Genomic DNA, 21,882 nt, shown 5'->3' with positions numbered 1-21,882 from the left:
CACTGCCTAACTTTTAATGGAGTAAAATATTTAATTGCTAGCTTGTCTCTCCTACTCTATACGACTGTGCGTTCTTTGAAGTGAATTGCGCTACTGATTTGGGTTGGCTTCGGACCCATTTAATCGGAGCTGGTGGCAGCATACCATGTTCCGTGCGATTGGGAATCTTTGCAGCGACGGCGACGTTGATAATTATTGTTGCCGCCTGTGTGGGAGTAGTTTTATTGCCCTCGCTGCAGCGTGCCTAATAGCCAGTACATAGCAAGTAGCCTTTCTGGCGACCAATTACCCTAGGTGCAGTACCTAATCTGACCTGAGGGTAAGGGGGCGCCAGAGAGCTGCAAGTTCCAAACCGGACCTGGGAAGTGGGATATAGATAAATTCCCTTCAGAGAGAACAAGGGGCAATCAAAGAACCCCGGTTCATGACAAATTGGTGTGAGTAGTGGGGACGATAAAGATACCCTCCCCGGGATCCCTGACATACCACTGGGATCTGTGTCATAATGTGGGCAGTCCTGGTGTGAACCGTGACAGCACCCATGATCTGTGATGGGCTGCTCATTGTAGTGAGTGCACCCATAATCTGTGATGGGCTGCTCAGTTTAATGAGGGCACACATGATCTGTGATTGGCTGCTCAGTGTAGTGAGGGCACCCATGATCTGTGATTGGCTGCTCAGTGTAGTGAGGGCACACATGATCTGTGATTGGCTGCTCAGTGTAGTGAGGGCACACATGATCTGTGATTGGCTGCTCAGTGTAGTGAGGGCACCCATGATCTGTGATTGGCTGCTCAGTGTAGTGAGGGCACACATGATCTGTGATTGGCTGCTCAGTGTAGTGCGTGCACACATGATCTGTGATTGGCTGCTCAGTGTAGTGAGGGCACACATGATCTGTGATGGGCTGCTCAGTGTAGTGAGGGCACACATGATCTGTGATTGGCTGCTCAGTGTAGTGAGGGCACACATGATCTGTGATTGGCTGCTCAGTGTAGTGAGGGCACACATGATCTGTGATTGGATGCTCAGTGTAGTGAGTGCACCCATGATCTGTGATGGGCTGCTCAGTATAGTGAGGGCACCCATGATCTGTGATTGGATGCTCAGTGTAGTGAGGGCACACATGATCTGTGATTGGCTGCTCAGTGTAGTGAGGGCACCCATGATCTGTGATGGGCTGCTCAGTGTAGTGAGGGCACACATGATCTGTGATTGGCTGCTCAGTGTAGTGAGGGCACACATGATCTGTGATGGGCTGCTCAGTGTAATGAGGGCACACATGATCTGTGATGGGCTGCTCAGTGTAGTGAGGGCACACATGATCTGTGATTGGCTGCTCAGTGTAGTGAGGGCACCCATAATCTGTGATTGGCTGCTCAGTGTAATGAGGGCACACATGATCTGTGATGGGCTGCTCAGTGTAGTGAGGGCACACATGATCTGTGATGGGCTGCTCAGTGTAGTGAGGGCACCCATGATCTGTGATTGGCTGCTCAGTGTAGTGAGGGCACCCATGATCTGTGATGGGCTGCTCAGTGTAGTGAGGGCACCCATGATCTGTGATTGGCTGCTCAGTGTAGTGAGGGCACCCATGATCTGTGATGGGCTGCTCAGTGTAGTGAGGGCACCCATGATCTGTGATTGGCTGCTCAGTGTAGTGAGGGCACACATGATCTGTGATTGGCTGCTCAGTGTAGTGCGTGCACACATGATCTGTGATTGGCTGCTCTGTGTAGTGAGGGCACACATGATCTGTGATGGGCTGCTCAGTGTAGTGAGGGCACACATGATCTGTGATTGGCTGCTCAGTGTAGTGAGGGCACCCATGATCTGTGATTGGCTGCTCAGTGTAGTGAGGGCACACATGATCTGTGATTGGCTGCTCAGTGTAGTGCGTGCACACATGATCTGTGATTGGCTGCTCAGTGTAGTGAGGGCACACATGATCTGTGATGGGCTGCTCAGTGTAGTGAGGGCACACATGATCTGTGATTGGCTGCTCAGTGTAGTGAGGGCACACATGATCTGTGATTGGCTGCTCAGTGTAGTGAGGGCACCCATGATCTGTGATGGGCTGCTCAGTGTAGTGAGGGCACCCTGTTATGACCCCAATGGCAGAGGGTCTCAGAAATAATTACTAAGTCTGCAAAGACAAAAAAACAGCTCATAGGGCAGTGGTAACTGAGCTGACCATATATCTAATCCTAGCACCACAAATAGCAGCAGCCGGGGAACGTGCCTACGTTGGTTCTAGACGTCTCGCGCCAGCCGGAGAACTAACTAACTAACCCTAGAAGGGAAAAGAAAGACCTTTCTTGCCTCCAGAGAAAAGACCCCAAAAGTTGGATACAAGCCCCCAACAAATAATAACGGTGAGGTAAGAGGAAAAGACAAACGTAAGAATGAGCTAGGTATTTAGCAAAGAGAGGCCCACTAGCTAATAGCAGAATATAGTAAGATGACTTATATGGTCAGCAAAAACCCTATCAAAATATCCACGCTGGATATTCAAGAACCCCCGAACCGTCTAACGGTCCGGGGGGAGAACACCAGCCCCCTAGAGCTTCCAGCAAGGTCAGGAATCACATTTAGTACAAGCTGGACAAAAATGAGAGCAAGCAAATAACCAAAAAAACAAAGAAGCAGGACTTAGCTTAATTTTGCACGAACCAGGATCAGCAGACAGGAGCAAACAGAAAGGATCTGATTACAACGATGCCAGGCACTGGACTAAGGATCCAGGAAGCTTATATAGCAACACCCCTGGACTAACGACCCAGGTGGGTGCCAAACTGAGGAAAGACAATCCCAGAGTCATATCACTAGTAACCACAAGAGGGAGCCAAAAAGTCTAATTCACAACAGCACCCATGATCTGTGATGGGCTGCTCAGTGTAGTGAGGGCACCCATGATCTGTGATTGGCTGCTCAGTGTAGTGAGGGCACACATGATCTGTGATGGGCTGCTCAGTGTAGTGAGGGCACACATGATCTGTGATTGGCTGCTCAGTGTAGTGAGGGCACACATGATCTGTGATTGGATGCTCAGTGTAGTGAGTGCACCCATGATCTGTGATGGGCTGCTCAGTGTAGTGAGGGCACCCATGATCTGTGATTGGATGCTCAGTGTAGTGAGGGCACACATGATCTGTGATTGGCTGCTCAGTGTAGTGAGGGCACCCATGATCTGTGATGGGCTGCTCAGTGTAGTGAGGGCACCCATGATCTGTGATGGGCTGCTCAGTGTAGTGAGGGCACCCATGATCTGTGATTGGCTGTTCAGTGTAGTGAGGGCACCCATGATCTGTGATGGGCTGCTCAGTGTAGTGAGGGCACCCATGATCTGTGATGGGCTGCTCAGTGTAGTGAGGGCACACATGATCTGTGATTGGCTGCTCAGTGTAGTGAGGGCACCCATGATCTGTGTGATCGATCACAATCTGCAGTCACAGACAATGGACAGTGGCGGATGTCTGGCACGATGAGCTGAGGTCTGGCACTGGCAGGGATCTAAGGGCTCTTTTCCATTTGGAAGAAACACGTCCGTGTCTCACATGTGAAAACCTAGCTCTGGCGCTGTCACTTGGGAGCGGAGCGCGCAGCTCCATGTGTTGCTATGCGGCTGCATGCTCCGCTCTGGAGTGCCGGCACCAGAGCTTGGTTTTCACATGTGAGACACGGACGTGTTTCTCACAAGTGGAAAAGAGACCTTAGGGTAATAACAGGAGGAGGATTTCTACCTCTCATTAGTTCCTGCTGCTCTACAGTGGGACAGTAATAATATACATCTGAGGCAGACAAAACCTGTGGCCAGATCCCGGTATATGTAAAATAACAATATCAGCAGCACTGACACACATGGCCTCTATAACCCCTTAGGCCGGCATCACACTAGCGAGTTTTACGGATGTATGAGAGGCGCAGAAAATATGCATTGCACAAGGTACAATATGGTGTATTTTACGCATCTTACGGTCTTGTACGGCCGTAGAAAATCGCAGCATGCTGCGTTTTTCAGGGTATTGCGCAAAAAATCCACCAATGAAAGTCAATGGGGGCGAGAAAAATACGGATTACACACGGACCAACAGTGTGACTTGCAAGAAATACGCAGGGGTGTTCTCTAGAAAAGCCGGTAATTCAGTCCGGTGTACAGTAAAATCACACTGACAGGTTAGAATAGTATAGCTAAAATAAATGTCTACACATAGTATAGGGGTATACTGTATATATATATATGTATATGTCAGTGAGACACATATATATGTATATATTTATATGTCATACAGCGCTAGATAGCAGAAAAGCCGGTAATTTAATTGCCGGCTTTTCATTTCTCCTTCCAAAACCTGACATGATATGAGACATGGTTACATACAGTAAACCATTTCATATCCCTTATTTTTTTTTACATATTCCTCATTAGTAATGTTCCAAGTGTCTGTGTGCAAAATTTTGGGGCTCTAGCTGTTAAAATAAAGGGTTAAATCACGGAAAAAATTGGTGTGGGCTCCCACGCAATTTTCTCCGCCAGAGTGGTAAAGCCAGTGACTGAGGGCAGATATTAATAGCCAGGAGAGGGTCCATGGTTATTGTCCCCCCTGGCTAAAAACATCTGCCCCCAGCCACCCCAGAAAAGGCACATCTGGAAGATGTAGTACGGATGCCATACGGATTACATACAGAGAATGACATGCGTAAAATACGCTGCCACCCCCTGCCTAGGGATGACATACGGATCACTATTTTGGGAACATTTCTGCGTATTACGCATGTAAAATACGGACCGTGTTTCCCTACGCTGAGTGTGACGCTGGCCTTAGGTGTGCAATCATGGAATCCTACTTTTTTTTTCTGCTCTTTCATTTTCCTCTCCCCTTTTTCACATGTCCTGACATTTCTGGTACCGGAGATATTCGTGTCCATGAGTGTAATACTTGCGGCACACGTGTGGCAACCCTGTGCCGGCCATGTGCCACATCACTACCACACAGGCGTCCGGCAGGGAAGAAGCGTTACAGTAAGCGCTGTTCCCTGGTGTGGAACACGGCTCTCATCATTGTCCCCAGCTCTGTCGGCGATCGGTGGGAGCGGGGGTGAATGAGGAGAGTTAGGCCGGGGTCACACGTGCAAGTTCAATGTGAGAAACTCACGCATCAAGTCCTGGCACCGCCGCCTGCACTCGGGACCGGACTGTGCGGCTGCTTGAATTTCTGTGCAGCTGAACGCTCCGGTCCCGAGTGCCGGCGGCGGTGCTGGGACTTAATGTGCAAATTTCTCGCATTGAACTCGTGTGACCCCGGCTTTACATTCAAGTCAGAACAATGACAGCGGGTGAGGGCTTTTTGCTTAGTTTTAGGCTATGTGCACACGTTGCGGATTCGCAGCAGTTTTCCATGCATTGTACAGTACCATGTAAACCCATGGAAAACAAAATCTGCAGTGCACACGCTGCGGAAAAAAACGTGTGGAAACATAGCGTTATTCCGCAGCATGTCAATTGTTTGTGCGGATTCCGCAGCAGTTTACACCTGTTCCTCAATAGGAATCCGCAGGTGTAAAAGCGTAGGTGGAATCCGCACAAAAAACGCCGTAAACCGCAGTGCGGATTTACCAAAATCAGTGTGGAAAAATGTGCACGCCATTCCGCAGCGTGTGCACATACCCTTAGGTATAACGGTGTTCTGTTTGTTTCTGGCCGTGTCTTTACCACACGAGTCACCGTAGCGCTTCTTCCCCGGTGCCGAAGTGTCACACGGATGACATCTATGTGTGTTCTCTGCGTGCACGTATGTGGGACGTTTTACCGTCTGTGCTGATGGGGAAAAAACGGACATGACTACGTGTGGGGCACACGGTCTGTGGAAACACCCTGACGTGCACAGAGCCATCTACGTGTGTACGTGTCTCCGGTATGTGTGAGAACCGTCACCACGTGTACTGGAGACACGGATGTGTGAAAGAGGCCTAAGAGCCGTAACTTCGACTGTCAGCGGGAAAGTAATAAATGGCGTGTGGGCGTATGTGCGTGTTTTATTTTATTGGGGTGAAAAACTGGAGAAATTCATAACAAAAAAATGACTTGAGTTGCAATTTCCCAAACCCTCTGGTCCTTCTGTCAATGAGATGTTGGGGCGCAGGTGACGCTTTGATGGCTTCTTACAGGTGACGCTTTGATGGCTTCTTACAGGTGACGCTTTGATGGCTTCTTACTGCATCGTGACCGAAACCCCTCAATTCTGGCATCAAATACAAAAGCGCCTTCCTTTACAGTCTTTACAGATCCTGTTACTTTTAGGTGTAAATAGATTGTCCCTTGTGGACACTTCTGTATTAGGGCTGCTTCCCACGTCGGTGTCTGGTGACAGTTTCCACACGGACCGGAGACCCTGACACATGGACACGAGTCTGCGCACGTCAGTGTCCGCGGACGGAGCGTCGTGGCCGACAGCACGGACCCCACATCGGAGCCCGGGAACCAGTGTACAGGCTGCTCTGCTCCCGAGCGCTGAACGCTGCCCTCATCATGGCTCCCAGCACCAGCAGGAGATAATGATGAGAGTAGTAGTCGGCTCCCACTGTCTCCACCTGTAAAAATAAGGATAAACTACAGAAAACCCTCATACTCACCTGTCCTCACTGTCCCCCACTGTCATCCATGCCACCCACCGTACAGCGGAGCCAGGGAGAAGGACGCCAGCAGCGAGCGGAGTCCTGTCACTCACTGAGGTCCGGGGCCGCTCGCTGCAGGCGTCAGTCTCCTCCTCCGCTGCATGAGCCGTAGAGAGCATTACAGACATACCTCCCAACCGTCCCGATTTCAGCGGGACAGTCCCGCTTTGGCACCGGGGTCCCGCTGTCCCGCTTCGGGCATTTAAAATCCCGAATTTGCGGCCGCCGGTGAAGCCCCGCCCACTTCCGGGACGTAGAGAGAGCCAGCCTGTTTTTTTTTTTTTTTTTATAAAAGCTGCCTCCTGACCGCCCGCGAGCCCCCCCCCGCCCCCGCCCCCGCCCCCTGTGCGGCGCTGCCACGCTGAAGGAGAGAGCCTGCAGCAATCAAGAAGAAAGGTCAGCGATTCACTACCTCTGGCTGTGTGTGCACGGAGCTCCGGCTTCTGCTCTTAGCTGCTATCCCGGCAGAGAAGGAGAGACGGGGGAGGTGCCGGGATAGTGCAGAGCTGTGAGCAGGAGACTGAAGACTTCAGCAGAGAGCTGCACATGGACATCAGCCGCCCCTGCATCACAGAGGAGATTGTGTGTGTGTGATGTGTGTAATGGCTGCGTGTGTGTGTGTGATGGCTGCGTGTGTGTGTGTGATGGCTGTGTGTGTGTGATGGCTGCGTGTGTGTGTGTGTGATGGCTGCGTGTGTGTGTGTGTGATGGCTGCGTGTGTGTGTGTGATGGCTGTGTGTGTGTGATGGCTGTGTGTGTGTGATGGCTGTGTGTGTGTGATGGCTGTGTGTGTGTGTCATGGCTGTGTGTGTGTGTGTGTGATGGCTGCGTGTGTGTGTGTGTGATGGCTGCGTGTGTGTGTGTGTGATGGCTGCGTGTGTGTGTGTGTGATGGCTGCGTGTGTGTGTGTGATGGCTGCGTGTGTGTGTGTGATGGCTGCGTGTGTGATGCATTTGTGTCAAAGCTGCATGTGTTTGTGAGCTGCGTGCGTGTGTGAGCTGCGTGCGTGTGTGAGCTGCGTGCGTGTGAGCTGCGTGCCTGTGTGTGAGCTGCGTGCCTGTATGTCATTATACAGTATGGAGCATCATGTGTGGTCATTATACAATATGGAGCATCATGTGCGGTCATTATACAGTATGGAGCATCATGTGCGGTCATTAGACAGTATGGAGCATCATGTGCGGTCATTAGACAGTATGGAGCATCATGTGCGGCCATTATACAGTATGGAGCATCATGTGCGGTCATTATACAGTCTGGAGCATCATGTGCGGTCATTATACAGTCTGGAGCATCATGTGCGGTCATTATACAGTCTGGAGCATCATGTGCGGTCATTATACAGTCTGGAGCATCATGTGCGGTCATTATACAGTCTGGAGCATCATGTGCGGTCATTATACAGTATGGAGCATCATTTGCGGTCATACAGTATGGAGCATCATGTGCGGTCATTATACAGTATGGAGCATCATGTGCGGTCATACAGTATGGAGCATCATGTGCGGTCATTATACACTATGGAGCATCATGTGCGGTCATACAGTATGGAGCATCATGTGTGTTCATTATACAGTATGGAGCATCATGTGCGGTCATTATACAGTCTGGAGCATCATGTGCGGTCATTATACACTATGGAGCATCATGTGCGGTCATACAGTATGGAGCATCATGTGTGTTCATTATACAGTATGGAGCGTCATGTGTGTTCATTATATATTATGGAGCGTCATGTGTGGTCATTATATATTATGGAGCGTCATGTGTGGTCATCGTACAGTATGGAGCATCATGTGTGGCCATTATACAGTATGGGGCACTGTGTGGCCATATTTTTTTGTTTATAATTATTGTATATGAAACTGTGATCGGCAGTGCTAAATGGGTGTGGTTGGGATGTGGATATGGGTGTGACTAATTATGAATGGGTGTGGTCAGAGGCGTGGCCTAAAATTTGCCGCGGCGCGCAAAGCGCGCCGCAAACTTTGTCCCTCTTTCCCATCTTCAAAAGTTGGGAGGTATGTTACAGAGGGGACGATTAGAACAGGCGAGTACACGGACTGCAGAAAACAGACGAGAGGATGGCATCCGCTGCGAGAGCCTGCACTAGACACCTGCTCAGCCGTATAACGAGGCCCAGGCTTTATCGTGACGGTACTGGAGAGAGAACAGGAGGAAAAGTAGCGCAACGTGCAAGAGGAGCCGGACTGCCCAACACTACTGAGCCCCGCCCCCACATCACATGATAGTGACATCACCACTTCTCCCTGGGCCCCCGCCCCCTGATCACATGACAGCGACATCACCACAGGTCCTTCATTTCTTCTCTCCTGAGCCCCGCCTCTGATCACATGACAGTGAGGTCAATACATCCCTCCTGAGCCCCGCCCCCTGATCACATGACGGAGACGTCACCACAGGTCCTTCACCACTTCCGTCCTGAGCCCCCGCCCCCTGATCACATGACGGAGACGTCACCACAGCTCCTTCACCACTTCTCTCCTGAGCCCCGCCCCCTGATCACATGACGGTGACGTCACCACAGGTCCTTCAGCTCTCAGTGCAGCAGCTCCGTCCTGGTTGTGTGCAGCTCGTGTTCTCTGGTGTCAGCCAGCAGCAGATTTCCCGCCATTCCGGTGAGATTACAGGAGGGTTTGGTGGAGTTTTGGTGCTTGTGGTAAATCTGTGAGAGGAGAGTGTGGGGTGAGATCAGAGCTGTTCCTGTGGAGGCTCCTGCTCCATGTGACTGCGGCTCCTCAGTGTTGTGTGGGGGATGAACATAACAATGTCTCGGTGCACAGATGTGGAGGTGTTGTAGATTCTTAGGCATCTTGGATATGAGATGAACATGAATTCTATGTACATAATAGAGGAAGGACCACAGATCCCAGATCATCTACTTATGTTCCATGTTCCATGTTCAGTCCCCACCTATAAAGCTCAGGGAATATAATATACAGCTGATTATCTGGGATCTGTGGTCCTTCCTCTATTATCTACATAGAAATCATGTTCATCTCATATCCAAGATGCCCAAGAAATCTACAACACCTCCACATCTGTGCACCGAGACAGTGTTATGTTCATTCTTTATAGTGCGTCCCATGTGCAGCGTCTGCTCCTCATCTCACGGCCCCCACTGGGAGGGTAGTTACCACGGTGACCGTCCCCAGCTGGCGGTGTAGTTACCATGGTGACTGTTCCCCACTGGCGGTGTAGTTACCACGGTGACCGTCCTCTGCTGGCGGTGTAGTTACCACGGTGACCGTCCTCCTCCTACGAGGCTGATAATGAGCGGTCAGATCGGCGGAGGAGGCCGCGGTGCAGTTTTGTGGCTTTTCCTCCTGATAAATGTTGATATTTGGCAGAATTTAGTGATTGTCGTTCTCTCGTCCCCTGTGATTTCCATCTTCTCCTTCATCATGAAGACGCCGGCAGGACGAGATCCCTCCAGCTGATCCAGTGCTCATCCCTCCTCCTCCTGAATGACCCCGAGGATGGACGAGGACAGGGATGAGACCACCAGAAGATTATTCCACTTGGCCCTGGAGATCGTCTCCCTGCTGAGCGGAGAGGTAACTCCTCTACATTTCTATCAGCTTTATTGTGTTCTGTGACAAGTCCGACATCGGGAGGAGGAAATCCAGAATAGAGAGAAGGATTCTTTCCTGTAAGAGCAGTGATTGTGTGGAGCTCTCTGCCCGGAGGAGTTGTCATGGGGATTCCCTATAAGAGCTGTAGAGGGGCCGGGATGTCTGTCCGGAGGGGAATAATATTCCCGGTTATGGCCCCAGATTACTGGAGACGGTTATTGATCCCGGGATTTCTACTGATTGTCAGATCTGGAGTCGGGAAGGAATCTTCTCCCTAAGTGTCTCTCTCCATACACAGGATTACACAATAGTGAGGAAGACACCGGGGGACGGTGTGACTCCCATCATCCATCTCCAGGAGTCAGGAGGGCGGAGCCCGGGCCCCATCACAGAGCCTCCCCCGCACTCCCTGCTACATGAGAGGAACAAGAAGATCCTGGAGCTCAGCAACAAGATGATTGAGCTGCTGAGCGGAGAGGTGACTGCTGGGACATTATACAGGACTGGAGGATTCTGGGGGATGAGCGGAGAGGTGACTGCTGGGACATTATACAGCACTGGAGGATTCTGGGTGATGAGCGGAGAGGTGACTGCTGGGACATCATACAGGACTGGAGGATTCTGGGTGATGAGCGGAGAGGTGACTGCTGGGACATTATACAGGACTGGAGGATTCTGGGTGATGAACGGAGAGGTGACTGCTGGGACATTATACAGCACTGGAGGATTCTGGGTGATGACAGGAGAGGTGACTGCTGGGACATTATACAGCACTGGAGGATTCTGGGTGATGAGCGGAGAGGTGACTGCTGGGACATTATACAGCACTGGAGGATTCTGGGTGATGAGCGGAGAGGTGACTGCTGGGACATTATACAGCACTGGAGGATTCTGGGCGATGAGCGGAGAGGTGACTGCTGGGACATTATACAGCACTGGAGGATTCTGGGTGATGAGCGGAGAGGTGACTGCTGGGACATTATACAGGACTGGAGGATTCTGGGTGATGAGCGGAGAGGTGACTGCTGGGAGATTATACAGGACTGGGGGATTCTGGGTGATGAGCGGAGAGGTGACTGCTGGGACATTATACAGCACTGGAGGATTCTGGGTGATGACGGTGTCGCTGTTGTCAGGTTCCTATAAGGTGTCAGGACGTCGCTGTCTATCTCTCCATGGAGGAGTGGGAGTATCTAGAAGGACACCAGGATCGGTACCAGGACGTGATGATGGAGGAGCTCCGGCCTCTTACACCACCAGGTGAGGGGGGGATAAATCTTCATATTCTTGGTGATTTGGTCTTGTGGGCTCTGGCTGCTGTTATTGGCTCTTGTCCCTTTATACCTCCTCGTGTAGTGTGCACAGGGCTCAGTGACGTGATGTACGAGCTCCCTCCTCTCATCCTCTGTTCCTATATTTGTGATTTGTATTCCTCGGGCTGCATTCTCCCGGCAGGAGCCATTTGTCCAGCTGGTCCGGATGGAGTAGGCTCAGGTTTTCCATGTGTCGGGTTATAATGTTGGACAGAGGCTATTTCCAGGTGTGATGAGCGCGGAATACGACAATCATGGGGGGAGGCTGTTCTGCGGGATCGTGGAGCGTTGTTAGCAGACTCAGGGCCTGGAACATTGGAGTCTGCAATTCTGCAAGTTTGGTAAATTTTGCCATGAAATTCAATTCAGCGTGACAGAAACGCTGTTTGTGCAGATGCCCAAAGGCAGATATGGAAATGTCTGAGTACATCCTAGAACAGCGAAACCTTCTATGAGGCTAATCGGAATCCCTGTGAATGACGGCAGCCGGGCTCTGACTACGATGAGGTTACATGTGATTGTGGGTCTGAACTCAGCCACATCCCCAATTATTAGAGGGTGTTAACACTTATGCAGCCAAGTTATTTTACTTTTGTTATTTTTATTCCTCTCCTTCAAAATGATTTCAGTTTGTTTCTCAGTGGATTTGTACAGATTATGGACGACATTAATAGTGGGAAAAGTTCTGAAATGAATCTTCGTGTAGGATTTTTCTACATAACAAAAACCTGGCATTTTAACGGGGGTGTAGACTTTTCATATCCACTGTACATGTAGACCTTTCTCCAACAGCAGAATAGTTTCTTACGGCTGGTGGAGAGGAAAGCTGAAGTAGTTGTTGTATTAACCACATTAGTGTTTTCTAGTAAGCAGGAGAGTCATCATGCCAAAGTGACATCATGGTTTTTTGTTTGTTTTATTATCAGGATGAACTGTATATACAGTGGTGTGAAAAAAGTGTTTGCCCCTTCCTGATGTCTTTTTCTTTTGCATGTTTGTCACTTAAATGTTTCAGGTCATCAAACAAGCGTAAATATTAGACAAAGATAACACAAATAATCACAAAATGCAGTTTATAAATGAAGGTCTTTATTATTAAGGGAAAGAAATCCAAACCTACAGGGCTCTGTGTGAAAAAGTTATTGACCCCCCTCCCCTGCCTAAAACATAAATTAACTGTGGTTTATCACATCTTTGGGAAGCTGAGTTCACATTCCCTAGCCACATGCAGGCCTGATTACTGCCACACCAGCTCTCAATCAAGTAATCACTTAAATAGGACCTGCCTGACAAAGTGAAGTAGGCTAAAAGATCCTCAAAAGCTACACATAATGCCGCAATCTAAAGATATCCAGGAACAAATGAGAAACAGTAAATGTAATTGTGATTTATCAGTCTGGAAAAGGTTATAAAGCCATTCCTAAAGCTTGAGACTCCAACAAATCACAGTGAGAACCTTTATCCACAAATGGCGAAAACATGGAACAGTGGTGAACCTTCCCAGGAGTGGCAGGCCAACCAAAATTACTCCAAAAGCGCAGTGACGACTCATCCAAGAGGTCACAAAAGACCCTCCGAACAACATTCAGAGAACTGCAGGCCCCACTTGCCTCAGTTAAGGTCAGTGTACATGGCTCCACCATAAGAAAGGGACTGGGCTAAAATGGCCTGCATGGCAGAGATCCAAAACAAAAAACACTTCTGAGCAATAAGAACATAAAGGCTTGTCTCAGTTTTGCCAGAAAACATCTTGATGATCCCCAAGACTTTTGGGAGAATAGTCTGTGGACTGAGATGACAAAAGTTGAACTTTCTGGAAGGTGTATGCCCCATTACATCTGGTGTAGAAGTACCAAAGCATTTCAGAAAAGGAACATCATACCAACAATAAAATATGGTGGTGGTGGTGTGATGGTCTGGGACTGTTTTGCTGCTTCAGGACCTGGAAGACTTGCTGTGGTAAAAAGAACCATGAATTCTGCTGTCTCCTAAAAAATCATAAAGGAGAATGTCCTGTCATCTATGCGTGACCTCAAACTGAAGCGCACTTGGGTCATGCAGCAGGACAATGATTGAACACACCAGCAGGTCCACCTCTGAATGGCATAAGAAAAACAAAATTAAGACTTTGGAGTGGCCTAGTCAAAGTCCTGACTTTAACCTATTGAGATGCTGTGGCATGACCTTAAAGTGGCAGTTCATGTTTAGAAACCTGCCAATGTGGCTGAATTACAACAATTCTGCAAATATGAGTTTCCAAAATTCCTCCAGAGCGTTGTAAAAGACTCACTGCCAGTTATCACAAATGCTTGATTGCAGTTGTTGCTACTAAGGGCGGCCAACCAGTTATTAGGTTTAGGGGCAATCACTTTCTCACACAGGACCCTGGAGGTTTGGATTTCTTTTCCCCTTAATAATAAAGACCTTAATTTAAAAATGGAATTTTTTTATTACTTGTGTTATCTTTGTCTAATATTCACATCTGTTTTGTGATCTTAAATATATAAGTGTAACAAACATGCTGCAAAAGAATAGGAACTCAGGAATCTTAACCAAAAATCCTGCGGGAAACTAAATTTTATTGCTGAGTTATAAAGTAGAAGATGAAGACATCGTGCAGCATTCTTTAGAAGAAATCATCATTACCCCTAATGTGGACTTTTACAGAACAAAGAGTCTAACCTATTATTCCCCTAATCATAAGGAACATTCTCCTGATTGTTTTAAGATTGTTAGGACACATACTAGTAAAAGGGACAAAAGGTTTCATTGTTTAGAACGCTTGACAAGAATTTCTGTTTTTTTATTCGCACTGAAGAATTTACACTGGGGAGAAACCATACTCTTGTTCACAATGTAGGAAAAGCTTTACCCATAATGGTATCCAGGGCCAGTCTACCGCTTCATGTTCTTCCATTTTCTCTAATAGAATATAGACCCCTTCTGCCTTGGAGTTTACAAGACGCTGGAACCTCGGAGCAGAAGATGAATTCCACAACGTGGAAACATAGGGTTTATGGTGTTGACAAATGTGTATGAGATATGGGAAAATAATCAGCAGGTATTCTATTCTGTCATTGTGTGGTTGTGTCTCCACAGATGGATCCCTAAGAAGTTCAGTGAAATGTCCCCGTCCTCTGTATTCCAAGGACTGTCCAGAGGGAAATCGCACTGTCCCGGAGAGCCATCAGGTAGACCTTGCTCAGCCCCTTGTCAGATCTCTGCAGAAGGTGTTGGACAGTTTGTTGACTTCTCTTCTTGATATGTTTGATTTTCTCATCTGTCCCCTGTATTATACTGAATGTTACGTATGGTATATCAGGGGGAAGACCTGACGAATATTAAAGCAGAGGTTGAAGTCGAAGAAAAGAGGACTAAGGGCAGTAAATCGTTCATAAGTGATGGGAAGGAAGAGACTCCAGCAGATGTTATTACAGGTACGTAATACATAAAAAAAAATTAAATACAGAAATGTTACTTTTTAGAGATATGGGGACGTATTGCGTTAGACAATATTATATATTGAGAAGGATATATGACAAGCCTACAACCTGCAGTAACCACTGATCCACCAATCCACTGCACGACCAGCTCTGCCCTCGCCTACTGTATCCTCACCCATCCCTTGTACACTGTATGTAAGCCCTCGCGGGCAGGGTCCTCTCCTCCTGGACCAGTTGTGACTTGTCTAAGATTATTGTACTTGTTTTTATTATGTATACCCCTCCTCACATGTAAAGCGCCATGGAATAAATGGTGCTATAATAATAATAAATGATAATAACAAGGGAGCAGCACAGTTCCACTTTGGTCTCATCTGACCAGAGCACTTTCTTACACATGCTCGCTGTGTCCGCTACATGGTCTTTTACAAACTGTAAAAAAAACTTCTTATGGATTTCTTTAAAAAATGTCTTTATTCTTGCCACTCTTCCACGAAGGTCAGATCTGTGGAGTATATGAATAAGGCCGAGGTCACACTTGCGAGTGAAATGCGAGAAACTCTCGCCTCAATACCCAGCACTGCCGCCGCCACTCGGGACCGGAGAGTTCAGCTGCATAGAAATACATGCAGCCGCATGCTCCGATCCCGAGAGCCGGCGGCAGTGCCGAGTATTGAGGCGAGAGACTCGTGCAAGTGTGACCCTGACCTAATAGTCGGTCTGTGGACAGATTCTCCCCGAGTTGTGGATCTCTGCGGCTCCTCCAGTGACTATGAGCCTCTTCGCTGCTTCTATAATCAGTGCTCTCCTTGCTTGAGACGTCCGTTTAGTGGTCGGCCATATCTTAGTAGGTTTGCTGTTGTACCATACGCCTTTCATTTTTGGATGATAGATTGAATAGTGCTCCATGAGATTTTCTGAGCTTGGGCTATTTTTTAGAACCTAACCCTGCTTTCCTTTTCTCCAGAACCTTATTTCTAACCAGTCTGTTGTGTTTTTTGGATTTCATGATGCTGTTTGATTCCTAATGTTCTCACACAAACCTCTGAGGCCTTCATAGAACAGCTGTAGATATACTGAGCAGAAATTACACACAGGTGGACACAATGTACTAATTATGTGACTTCTGTGCGCAATTGGTCACTCAGAATTTTTTTTAGTGGTATCAGACTACAGGGGGGAATGCAAGTGAACAATGTCACAATTTTCAGATTTAGATTTTTGAAATAATTAGAAGACCTTGTATCATTTCCTTTTACAAATGCTTGCTACTTTGTGTTGTTATCAGATAAAATACCATTTAAATACATTTAGGTTTGTGGGTGTAATGTGAAAAAATGTGGAAAAGTTAACGGTGTATGAATACTTTTTCAAGGCACTGTATGTCACATAGTCGCTGTCAGGAATATGATGTATTTGATTGTCTATTATTACACACACTGAGCTCTGCTACATCCAAGAGCTGAGTACAGACATACGCTGCAGACTCGACCCCCCCTTTTTTTCTCCCCCATTGCATTCGCTGATACAAAAACCAAATCCCTATGGGAGACACTCTGTGGGCTCTCTGACCCCCCCCCCCCCCCCCCTTCAGCTGCATAGGAAACTGTCTTCTCACTACAGACTCTGTGCAACTTGATACCAATGTGCAGCAGCCCCCCCACTGAGTAGTTTATGGCTTTAAGCTGGGAAAGGCGGCTATAGTACCATGTATCATGTGCTCTTTTGTTAATGTATAAACTTAATAGTAAGGCATAACTCGACCCCAATTAGTTACAGAGATATGAAAGTTATATATTTGGTATGTGCGACAATAAGGCTACACACCTGTGCGTTTTCTAAGCACAGCGCCTAGCAGGGATGGAGAGATGGATTTCTGCTTAAGTGGGTCCTATATCTACCTCGTGTTTGTACTTAAAAGAATCCCCATGACGTGGTGAGCATCATGATCATTGTGTCGTTTTTCTACTAGGTTCATACCGCGAGAAATGTGTAGAGATGGCTTTTCATAATTTTAAGAAAGGGGAGGTCACCACAGGGGGAGTGCCTTGGTTTTGGGCACTAAGTAAGTGAGTGAGACCTCCTTCTTCACTAGTCTTTTGTCCAGGGTCTAGCTGGGAGACACATCTGTCATGCACTGGGATATACAGTGGGGCAAAAAAGTATTTAGTCAGTCAGCAATAGTGCAAGTTCCACCACTTAAAAAGATGAGAGGCGTCTGTAATTTACATCATAGGTAGACCTCAACTATGGGAGACAAACTGAGAAAAAAAAATCCAGAAAATCATTGTCTGTTTTTTTATAATTTTATTTGCATATTATGGTGGAAAATAAGTATTTGGTCAGAAACAAACAATCCAGATTTCTGGCTCTCACAGACCTGTAACTTCTTCTTTAAGAGTCTCCTCTTTCCTCCACTCATTACCTGTAGTAATGGCACCTGTTTAAACTTGTTATCAGTATAAAAGACACCTGTGCACACCCTCAAACAGTCTGACTCCAAACTCCACTATGGTGAAGACCAAAGAGCTGTCAAAGGACACCAGAAACAAAATTGTAGCCCTGCACCAGGCTGGGAAGACTGAATCTGCAATAGCCAACCAGCTTGGAGTGAAGAAATCAACAGTGGGAGCAATAATTAGAAAATGGAAGACATTCAAGACCACTGATAATCTCCCTCGATCTGGGGCTCCACGCAAAATCCCACCCTGTGGGGTCAGAATGATCACAAGAACGGTGAGCAAAAATCCCAGAACCACGCGGGGGGACCTAGTGAATGAACTGCAGAGAGCTGGGACCAATGTAACAAGGCCTACCATAAGTAACACACTACGCCACCATGGATTCAGATCCTGCAGTGCCAGACGTGTCCCACTGCTTAAGCCAGTACATGTCCGGGCCCGTCTGAAGTTTGCTAGAGAGCATTTGGATGATCCAGAGGAGTTTTGGGAGAATGTCCTATGGTCTGATGAAACCAAACTGGAACTGTTTGGTAGAAACACAACTTGTCGTGTTTGGAGGAAAAAGAATACTGAGTTGCATCCATCCAACACCATACCTACTGTAAAGCATGGTGGTGGAAACATCATGCTTTGGGGCTGTTTCTCTGCAAAGGGGCCAGGATGACTAATCCGGGTACATGAAAGAATGAATGGGGCCATGTATCGTGAGATTTTGAGTGCAAACCTCCTTCCATCAGCAAGGGCATTGAAGATGAAACGTGGCTGGGTCTTTCAACATGACAATGATCCAAAGCACACCGCCAGGGCAACGAAGGAGTGGCTTCGTAAGAAGCATTTCAAGGTCCTGGAGTGGCCTAGCCAGTCTCCAGATCTCAACCCTATAGAAAACCTTTGGAGGGAGTTGAAAGTCCGTGTTGCCAAGCGAAAAGCCAAAAACATCACTGCTCTAGAGGAGATCTGCATGGAGGAATGGGCCAACATACCAACAACAGTGTGTGGCAACCTTGTGAAGACTTACAGAAAACGTTTGACCTCTGTCATTGCCAACAAAGGATATATTACAAAGTATTGAGATGAAATTTTGTTTCTGACCAAATACTTATTTTCCACCATGATATGCAAATAAAATGATAAAAAACCAGACAATGTGATTTTCTGGATTTTTTTTTCACAGTTTGTCTCCCATAGTTGAGGTCTACCTATGATGTAAATTACAGTCGCCTCTCATCTTTTTAAGTGGTGGAACTTGCACTATTGCTGAATGACTAAATACTTTTTTGCCCCACTGTATGCCCTTCCCCCGAGCTGCATGGTCACCCATGATATAAATGAACCGTAAGTCTATTTTCTTCTGTTAATCCCTTTTTATTTGTAATTGTTCTGTTCATATGATACTTGTCTTCTTTTATGATATCCTTTTACCCTTTGTAAACTGCCTACCTTTTTTGGAGTAAAATATATAAAATTACTAGCTTCGTTTCTCCTTGCTCTATAACGTACTGTCACGTCCTCTGAAGTGAATTACGCTACTAATTGGGTTGTCTCCGGGCCTGTTATTAATTAAGAAATCGGAGCTGGTGGCAGCAGAAATTGTCCTGCGCTTTTGGGGAAAACTGGCAGCGACAGACGGCGTTGATAATTATTTTTCCCGCCTGAGTGGGAGTAGTTATATTGCCCTCGCTGCAGTGTGCCCATTAGCCAGTACAAAGTAAGGCAGCCTTTCTGGCGACTAATTATCCTAGGTGCAGTACCCTGACTGACCTGAGGGTAAGGGGGGCACCAGAGAGCTGCAAGTTCCAAACCAGAACTGGGAAGCGGGATATAGATAAAGCCCCTTCAGAAAAGAACTGGGGCAACCAAACAACCCCTATTCATGACATGGGTGTGAGCGGTGGGGATGATAAAGTTATCCTCCCTGTGATTGCGTGACAGTCGCTAAAAATGATGTTATTCATCATATACACACACACAGGACACCTTATTCTGAAAAGTTTCTTGAAAGCACAGTTACCCTTTTAACCATTAAATATTGGTTTTGAAAGGAATAGTTTTAGCCTGAAAAAAACTGCACCAAATGTTGCTTGTGTTTTGCTTGGTCTCATAGGAATGTTATCTCTAATGTTAAATTCCATTTTTATTCTAAACAGCAAATCACATTAAGAATACCAAAAGAGACTTTGTTTTATTGCTAAATTATAAAGTAGAAGATGAAAATGTCAAGCATCACTCTCCAGAAGAAAACCCCATTGCGCTTAATATAAATTCAGGACTTCACAGCACCAATCTAATATATAATCCCACTTATGACATGGTTCATTCTTCTGACCAATCTCATATTCCTAAAAGTACAGGTCAGAAGGGGAGCAAAAGGTTTCAATGTAGTGAATGTGGAAAGTATTTTACAAGAAGCTCAAGCCTTCGTTCACACACAAGAATTCACACAGGAGAGAAGCCATACTCTTGTTCAGAATGCGGAAAAAGCTTTACTGATAAATCAAGTCTTGTTGTGCATGTAAGGTATCATACAGGAGAGAAGCCATATTCTTGTTCAGAATGTGGTAAATGTTTTACACAGAGAAGCCATTTTGTTAAACATCAAATAACTCATGCAGGTCAGAAGTCATTTTCTTGTTCAGAATGTGGGAAATATTTTACTTGGAAAACAGAACTTGTGATACACCAAAATATTCACTCAAGAGAGAATCTGTTTTCTTGTGGCAAGTTCTACACAGATAAATCAAGTCTTGTTGCTCATGAAAAAAGACACATGGAGGAGAAACCATTTTCATGTACACATTGTGACAAGTGCTTTGGACGTAAATCAAGTCTTCGTAGACATGTGCAAAGTCACACAGGGGAGAAGAAATATTCATGTTCAGAATGTGGGAAATGTTTTACACATCAGTCAAATTGCATTCGACATCAGAGAATCCACACAGGAGAGAAGCCGTATTCATGTTCAGAATGTGGAAGGTGTTTTACACATCAATCAGGTTTTGTTGAACATCAGAAAACTCATACAGGAGAGAAACCGTATTCATGTTCAGAATGTGGAAATTGTTTTACACATCAGTCAGGTTTTGCTAAACATCAGAGAAGGCACAGAGGGGAGAAGCCATACTCATGTTCAGAATGTGAGAAATTCTTTTCCGATCAGTCAAGTCTTGCTAGACATAAAAAAATTCATACAGGGGAGAAGCCATATTCCTGTTCAGAGTGTGAGAAATGTTTTACATATCAATCAGATCTTGTGAAACATAAGAGAATTCATACAGGAGAAAAACCATATTTGTGTGCAGAATGTGGGAAAAGTTTTACCGATAGATCATCATATGTTAAACATCGGAGAACTCACACTGGAGAGAAGCCATATTCATGTATAGATTGTGGGAAAAGGTATACAGATAAATCCTATTTTGTTAAACATCAAAGAGTTCACACAGCAGATAAATAATTTTAATGTTTGGAATGTGAGAAGTGCTTAATTTCTAAGTTTGGCTTCAGTAATCAGAGAAATCACAAAAAGGACAAGCGGGTTTGATGTTTTACCTGTGTGAAATGTTTTACAAGGAAATCAGATTTTGAAACTCCTTATTAATTCAAATTGAGAGGTAAACATATTCTTGTTTGGAATGTGGGAATGGTATAAGCAAAGAAAAGATTTGTAAAACATCGGGTTATAGGTTATTTACAGATGAATAACAGCTGATATCAGAGTGGGTTTTCGGAGGGTTCTATTTAGTCCGAATCGGCTAAAAAACAAAATCACATTTTTCTATGGTTATTCTTGAGTATGATCTAGAGAGAGAAAAAGTATATTGGTTATAATGAAGCACAGTATCATATTTCAAGTATGCAGACCTCTTGTCATTTTTTTTTTATTCTAAATATATCAACTTTTTATTTCAACCCCATGAGGACCAAGCCACCTTTGGCCTTAAAGACTAAACCTCATTTATCAATTCTGACCAGTGTCACTCTATGTGGTAATAACTCTGGAGCTTCAATCTGATATTGTTGTTTTGTGACACATTGTACTTTATAATAGTGGTAAATTAGGTCTATATGATTTGCGTTTATGAAAATATCAAAAATTTGACAATTTAGTAATTTTTGAACCTTGAATTTTTAAACCCTTAAAAACTGATAGTCATACCACATGTCTACTTTACATCAGGGGTGTCAAACTGCATTCCTGAAGGGCAGCAAACAGGTCATGTTTTCAGGATTTCCTTGTATTGCACAGGTGATAATTTAACCACCTGCACAGATAATGATTCCTGCACCTTGTGCAATGCTAAGGAAATCTTGAAAACACGCATGGTTTGAGGCCCTCGAGGAATGCAGTTTGACACCCCTGCTTTACATCACAATCATACTTCAAAACTTGTTT

At 46.2% G+C, this 21,882-nt stretch overlaps 2 protein-coding genes across 3 annotated transcripts in view; one reads left to right on the top strand and one right to left on the bottom strand.

The window, feature by feature from the left end:
* The window catches only part of LOC143793553 (uncharacterized), a 351,737-nt gene that overhangs the window by 141,377 nt on the left and 188,478 nt on the right, over positions 1-21,882 (bottom strand). The window lies entirely within an intron of this gene.
* Positions 9,197-21,859, top strand: LOC143793542 (uncharacterized). 2 transcript variants are annotated; one of them, XM_077280603.1, is made up of 7 exons: positions 9,197-9,314; positions 10,117-10,253; positions 10,570-10,749; positions 11,408-11,531; positions 14,684-14,775; positions 14,907-15,021; positions 19,637-21,859. In XM_077280603.1, the coding sequence occupies exons 2-7, from the start codon at positions 10,164-10,166 to the stop codon at positions 20,941-20,943; spliced, it is 1,908 nt and encodes a 635-aa protein (XP_077136718.1). In that variant the 5' UTR covers positions 9,197-9,314; positions 10,117-10,163; the 3' UTR covers positions 20,944-21,859. The 2 variants fall into 2 exon arrangements, with proteins under 2 accessions (XP_077136718.1, XP_077136719.1); XM_077280604.1 differs by having other exon boundaries at positions 9,230-9,314; positions 10,107-10,253.

This window comes from Ranitomeya variabilis, chromosome 1, assembly GCF_051348905.1.
Source record: "Ranitomeya variabilis isolate aRanVar5 chromosome 1, aRanVar5.hap1, whole genome shotgun sequence".
In the NCBI taxonomy this organism is placed as follows: domain Eukaryota; kingdom Metazoa; phylum Chordata; class Amphibia; order Anura; family Dendrobatidae; genus Ranitomeya; species Ranitomeya variabilis.
Note: the sequence above shows the minus strand (reverse complement) of the source record. Positions and strands in the feature narration are given on the sequence as shown.

Bases quoted from the DNA above. Each gene is read 5' to 3' on its own strand.
- LOC143793542 (XM_077280603.1), top strand. From the start codon at position 10,164: ATGACCCCGAGGATGGACGAGGACAGGGATGAGACCACCAGAAGATTA. The intron at 11,532-14,683 runs GTGAGGGGGGGA...GTGTCTCCACAG, and splicing joins CCGGCCTCTTACACCACCAG to ATGGATCCCTAAGAAGTTCA. The intron at 14,776-14,906 runs GTAGACCTTGCT...ATGGTATATCAG, and splicing joins CTGTCCCGGAGAGCCATCAG to GGGGAAGACCTGACGAATAT.